Source organism: Panicum hallii, chromosome 5, assembly GCF_002211085.1.
Source record: "Panicum hallii strain FIL2 chromosome 5, PHallii_v3.1, whole genome shotgun sequence".
Classification (NCBI taxonomy): domain Eukaryota; kingdom Viridiplantae; phylum Streptophyta; class Magnoliopsida; order Poales; family Poaceae; genus Panicum; species Panicum hallii.
In genome coordinates, this window is record NC_038046.1 from 8,791,819 (window position 1) to 8,798,377 (window position 6,559).

At 55.1% G+C, this 6,559-nt stretch overlaps 2 protein-coding genes across 2 annotated transcripts; one reads left to right on the plus strand and one right to left on the minus strand.

The window, feature by feature from the left end:
* Positions 1–61: 61 nt before the first annotated feature.
* LOC112892368 (protein DETOXIFICATION 33-like) lies at positions 62–2,226 on the plus strand. Its single transcript, XM_025959549.1, has 8 exons — positions 62–274; positions 379–920; positions 1,013–1,099; positions 1,237–1,293; positions 1,426–1,664; positions 1,757–1,875; positions 1,960–2,046; positions 2,125–2,226. Exons 1-8 carry the CDS (start codon positions 62–64, stop codon positions 2,224–2,226), a joined length of 1,446 nt encoding a protein of 481 aa, XP_025815334.1.
* A 413-nt stretch (positions 2,227–2,639) lies between these two features.
* On the minus strand, positions 2,640–3,122 carry LOC112892369 (zinc finger A20 and AN1 domain-containing stress-associated protein 3-like). The gene has a single exon (XM_025959551.1). The coding sequence runs from the start codon at positions 3,120–3,122 to the stop codon at positions 2,640–2,642; it is 483 nt and encodes a 160-aa protein (XP_025815336.1).
* Between the last annotated feature and the right edge of the window lie 3,437 nt (positions 3,123–6,559).

Genomic DNA, 6,559 nt, shown 5'->3' on the forward strand with positions numbered 1-6,559 from the left:
CGTGTACGTGCACATCGAGGAGTGTGCAGCTCCTACGTGCGCCGGGAGAGTCGGAGCGGAGATGGCGCCGGCGCCGGCGGTGTCCGGGCGCACGAACTGGTCGGCCGAGTGCAAGAACCTGTGGCGCGTCGCGGGGCCGGTCATCCTGGCCTCGGTCTTCCAGTTCCTGATCGCCTTCGTCACCGCGGCCTTCGTAGGCCACATCGGCAAGGTCGAGCTCGCCGCCGTCTCCATCGTCAACGGCGTCATCGAGGGCCTCGCCTTCGGCCTCCTGGTAACGATGATCCCCGACCGCGCGTCAACTCGCATGCGCTGCGTCATGTTATAGCGCGTCCGCGCCCCTGATCCCGCTTCTCCGATCCGTTGCGTGCGTTGCAGCTCGGCATGGGGAGCGCGCTGGAGACGCTGTGCGGCCAGGCCGTGGGCGCCGGGCAGCTCCAGATGCTGGGCGTCTACATGCAGCGCTCCTGGATCATCTGCCTCGCCACGTCGCTCGCCCTGCTCCCGCTATACCTCCTCACGTCCCCGGTCCTGCGCCTGCTCCGGCAGTCGCCGGCCATCGCGGCGGTGTCCGGGCGGTACGCGCGCTGGTGCGTGCCGCAGCTGTTTGCGTACGCCGTGAACTTCCCCATCCAGAAGTTCTACCAGGCGCAGAGCAGGGTGTGGGTCATGACGGCCATCTCGGGCGCCGTGCTTGCCGCCCACGCGCTGCTCAACTGGGTCGTCGTGGCCAGGCTCGGGCGCGGGATGGTCGGCGCGGCCGTCGTCGGCGATGTCTCGTGGTGGCTGCTCAACGCCGCGCAATTCGTGTACCTCGTCGGCGGGTCGTTCCCGGAGGCGTGGACGGGGTTCTCGCGCAAGGCGTTCGCCAGCCTCGGCGGCTTCGTCAGGCTCTCCATCGCGTCGGCTGTCATGCTGTGGTTCGTGTCGTGAGCCGGCTTCTTCTTCCTCGAGTTCACTAATCAAATAACTGCATCGGAAACTATTGGTGACACGTGGCTCGTCTGTACAGCCTAGAGATGTGGTATTATACGGCAGTGCTCATTCTGGTGGGGTGCCTGAAGAACCCAGAAATTCAAGTTGGAGCGATTTCCATATGGTCAGTGCCACTTTGTTTCAGCTCCTCTAGTAGCATCTGCTTGTGCATCTCTCAAGCCGTTGGGACTTGGCAGGCCTGTGTGTCCTGTGAATCTGATGATTTCAATATTTTATAAAAAAAATTGGTTGTTGTAACAGCATGAACTATCAGCTTTGGACGCTGATGGTTGCTCTTGGCTTCAATGCTGCAGTAAGGTAATGCCCCAAAATTGCTTGTGCTTATCGGCACCTTTCTTGTATTTCTGAATAGATAATTGTGCTCTGATCTGTTGGCAGTACTGATCACTGACATACATGGCTCTCCCTTTCTGTATCGTTCCTCGTCAGTGTTCGCGTCTCGAACGAGCTCGGCGCCAACCATCCGAAGGCGGCCAAGTTCTCGGTGGTCGTCGCCACGACCACATCAGCCGCCATCGGGCTGGTCTTCACGGCGATCGCTCTGGCGGCGAGGAAGGAGATGCCTCGGCTCTTCACAGGCGACGCCGCGGTCGTCAAGGAGACCGCCAAGCTGGGGTACCTCCTGGTCGCCACCATATTCCTCAACAGCATCCAGCCGGTGCTGTCAGGTACTAGAATCTGCATCGCGCATCGGCACTTTTCAGAGAGAACACTGCTGCGCTCAGTTGTTTCATTCATGCTACGTCGCTGATGGTCGCAGGGGTGGCGATCGGTGCCGGGTGGCAGTCCTTGGTCGCGTTCGTCAACATCGGCTGCTACTACCTCGTCGGCCTGCCCCTCGCTGCCGTGTTTGGCTTCAAGCTGAAGCTCAACGCAACAGTAAGACAAGGCTGGAAGATCTAGTGTTCCTGTTTGGTGATCTCTCTCGAAGGCAATTCACTGATTTTTTTTATGTTGTTGCAGGGGATTTGGGTGGGCGTGTTGATTGGAACGGTGTTACAGACTGTGATTCTGTTTGTGATCCTCGCCAGAACCAAATGGCAGAAAGAGGTACAATACTAGCTCGTACCTCTTTTTAGTTTTTAGTTTTTATTTTTTGCTCTTGATCCTCTGAAACATTCGGTGCAGGCTATGCTAGCAGGAGAGAGAATACGGGTGTGGGGAGGAAACGTTGAGCTGCCACGGACTCAAGAGTCAAGATCAAGCGAAAACATTGCAGCACCTGTTTGACAGAAAACTAACTATTTGTTGCAGAATAAAAACAACAATTGTTACTAGTTTCAGTCATCGGATTCATCCAGGGTGGGAGGTGTGTAGTAGTAGTACTTGGCAATAACAGAATTTGACATTGTGACAAACCATATCGAGTAAGCAGGTACGATCTTTGATTATAACGAAAACGAGGAAAAAATAAATTCATATGAATGCTGATCATGTTCTCAAACATCAGATAGTTACAAAACACTACGCACGGAATTGAGCCCTGATGAGTTGGGCAGGCATCGCACAAATCTAGCCAGACGGCAGACGCTGCTCTTCAGAGACGAGTTGATGCGAAAGTTGCGACGGCCGGCCATAGTACAGAACGTTGCATCTGACGATCTGAAGTTCTGAGAACCTCGCACGGGCGTGAAGCGCGACGATCAGATCTTGTCGGGCAGCTTGTCTCCCTTGATCAGGGGGTTGGCGCGGGCGATGGTGTCGCGGCCGGCGCCCTTGAAGTCGAAGGCGCAGCCGTGCTCCTCCGCGTACCGGTGCCTCCCGCAGAAGGTCTTCCCGCACCGGCACACGAACCCCGTCAGCCCCACCTTCTTGCAGCACGCCGCGCACCGGTTCGGCTGCGCCTTCCTCGCCGCCTCGGGCGCGGCGGCGGAGGAGAACGATACGGCGGCTTCAGCGACGGCGCCTTCAGCAGGTGCGAGAGAGACGCTAGCGGCGGGCGCCGCGGCCGGTTCGCACGCGGATCGCGCTGCGGTTCCGGACGCCGTGGCTGCGGCGATGCCGTGGTGCTTCTTGTAGCAGACGGAGCACATGTCCTGCGTGGCCGGGCTGCCGAAGAAGCCGCAGCCGGCGGCGCACAGCTTCGCGGCGGGGGCGGCGCTCTCCTGCGACTGGAATGACGACATCGTGCGCTCTGAGTGAGGACGGGACACGATCGTGATCAGGGGGTGCGGCGGTCGTAGGATTCAGGCGGTGGACTCGGGCGTGTGGATTGATCTTCGCATGAAGTCGTGGGAGAGTGCGGGCGGGGTATATATCGATGGGACGATGACACGATGATGAGTCGTCCCGACTTGGAGTCTGGCTCGTCGTTGAGATTGAGAGCCAGTCGGAACTCGGAACTCCGAGTCCGGGTATGTGCATCGAGTAGGAAAACTGCCGATTCCTCCCCGTCCTCGCTTTACTACTGCAAAAGGCCTTCCCCACGTTCTCGCTTAGTGCTTTAACTGCAAAGCCCAATATGTAGTTGGGCCCGTTTGGGCCTTTTTCTTTTAGCGAGGGGGTTCATCGGTCTCTTTGCTTTTCCCTCGAGGACCGGTTCGGCCCATTTAAGGGATAAATGCCCGATTTACCACACAAACTGCAAGGTCAGGCTTGAGCCCGGAATCAAGTGCGCAAGTACATCGTTAAACCCCCTCAAAAAAAAACATCGTTAAAATTTTGTCCGAAAAAGCTAAAACGAATTTACGCGGAACTAAATTATTTTCTGTTGGATCCCCCCCAACCCTAAAAAAACGGAGAGAGGAAAAGAAGTTACTAGGAGGGAGTACGTATATTGCTCGGACCTTAATTTACCATCCATAACTAGTTTTACTGGACCTCATATTCGCCATGCAGCTTGAACTAGGCCAGGCCTAGGATGTGCATGTATACAGGCCCCACCCTGCAAGCAGACGAGTGGAGTACTTCCCAGAAAAAGCACAAAAAATCTTAAGAAAGATGAGGCTGGGATTAATTAAGTATACACGTACAAGTGTACCACGGTACCGTACATATCATTTCCAACTTAATCCTCTTCTAACGGGGCCAGTACTTGCAATCTCATGAATCATGATTACCTTGATCATCTTGTACTGTACAGTTGTACTTAAAGCATGTCAGTGCCACTCGAATCGGAATGAGCTGACCTTTTGCTAGGGATGTTTGGATCTACGTACTAATCAGATCACATTGTATATTTAGATATCAATTTGAAGCACTAAATTATAAACTAACTGTAAAATCAATTGCATAAATGAAGACTAATTCACGGGATGAATCTATTAAACCTAATTAATCCATCGTTAACACATATTTACTGTAGCACAACATTATCAAATTATAAACTAATTAGGTTTAATTGATTCATCCAGTGAATTAACCTCTATTTATGTAATGGGTTTTGCAATTAACCTATGTTTACTGCTCCTAATTGGTGTCCAAATATTTGATATGATAGGACTACAGTTCCGAGGAGCCAAACACAACCTTAATGTGCCTCATTCGCTCTGGCAGTCTGCACTGCACGCAGAGGGCGACCGTGCACGTTGGCGAGTCTGGACCAGCAACGGCAAAGCACGCAGTAGCAGCTCTCCTTTAAGCACGCTCAGCTCTGCGGAAGCATCAGAACCAGCCAACGGCTCGAGCAGCCGGAAAGGGCTCGACGCGCGCGCCGAAACTTACAAAAGCCGGCGCGCCCCTCCTCGCTGGCTCCGCCGAACCCACGGGGACCCCGTCCCCGTCGGCCAACCAGCGACGACTCACCCCGCTCGTGCACGCAGCTTCAGTTCGTCCATGCGCGCAGCCGCCGGCGTCCTTCCAATCCAAAGTCCAAGCTCCAAATAAAGCCGCACGCGCCGCGGCCTCCCGAACTCAAAGCGGGGGGCCCAAAGCGCGAGGGGCTTTCCGCTCGCGTGCCGGGCAAAGCCGAGCTGCTCGAGCCCTTGCGGGTAAACCTCGCCGGAATCCAGCCGCTTTGGTATCCTAGACGACTGGACTAGACGCGACATGCTTTTCTTTCCTTTCCTCTCCGCCCCGCTCCGGGACGTGACCGCGGCCGTTTTGCTGCTTGGTTTCCTGGGAATGGAAGCCGACCCCGATGATCAATTCGCACCCGCCTTTTGTCCTAGGCCGAGCCGGATTTCGCTAAACCTATGGATCTCAGAGAGTGACCAGTGACACATCCTGCACGCGCGCAACAAACTTATCCCGAAAAGACGAGAGCGTTCAGCACGAGTAAACTAACCACAGGCGCGCATGCAGCTGCAAAGGTCAGGCCCTGCGCACCGCACCGGCCACCGCCGCCAGCTTTTTATCCCGGCCGGGACGAAGCCGGCAGGAAGCTTCGTGCCCGGCCGCACCGGACCCGGGCGCTGACGCGATCCCGCCTCCCCGCGCCGGCCACTCGATCGCGCCAACTCGAGCTCCCGGCGACGTCGCTCCGGGGAGTGGTTCAGGTGAGGCCGCACTCGTCTGCTTCCCGCCGTTGCGACCCGCAACTTGCAGTAATGAATCGATGACGAGAGGACTCTGTTCGCCTAAGCGTTCGGCAGCTAGCAATGGGACGGTGCTGGATTCGGTGGCGTTGATGCAACAGAGATGAGGAGTGCGTGAGAAATGCGGTAAACATGTTGTGGGAATTAAGCACCTACTACGCGAGTAGTGATTAGTCAATCAATTAATTAATTAAACCGATGATGCCCTTCTAGTGATCGAGGTGGTCCAGATAAGAATAAGAAACTACAGGAGGCGACAACAACAGTGTGGCTAAACAATGACGGTCGGGTGCATCTGGTAGCGTTTGGCGGCTACTAACATCGTACAAGCCGAGAGGGGAAAAAAGTTAATGCAACGAACTAGGCAAGTCATGGTGGAAGTGGAACGCTTGCGTAAGCCGTGAGGAGACGAGAAGCAAACCTGGCAGCCTGGAGCGAAGTTCTAGCGGTATCTAGCTTCGGCGGCAGGGATATCCCTGGCTATCTAGCTAGTCTGAACCAAGAAGGATCTGATAGCAACGCACGGTGGCATAGAATGGAACACCTAGCATAGCATAGCAAGCTGCTCACGATGTTCTCCATGTATTGCTTTGGCTGAAACTTTAGCTTCTCACTCCTACAAGTTTGATCGAGGATTTCAAATGCAGAACTGTTACTCTGGAGATGACGGCGTCGTTCTTAATTCTTAACAACCTGTAGTGCAATTGGCTTTTAAGAAACTAATGCACGCGTTCTCCGTTTCCACCACACTAGCTCAAATCACACTACGGAAGTGCCTGTATTTTTCCTGCCGTCCCTTTGCAGGCAACTGGCAACCGATGCGTCTATTTCTGTGCTCCTGCAAAGGGTAATTTATCTCGATGGCCAATTCACAGTGGACCATCGGATGGATCGATCCTTCCGAGCTCCGACAGAAAGCACGAAAAGAACAGAAAAGACCAGGGAAACTTCCCCCACTGCGCACAGTAAAATACCGCCCTGAGCCGCGGACACCCCCCCCCCCCCCCCCCCCCCCCGCGTCTCTCCTCGCCTATATATACCGCACGCGCCCACCCGGCCGCACAGTCTCTTTCCACGGCTGCAGGTTC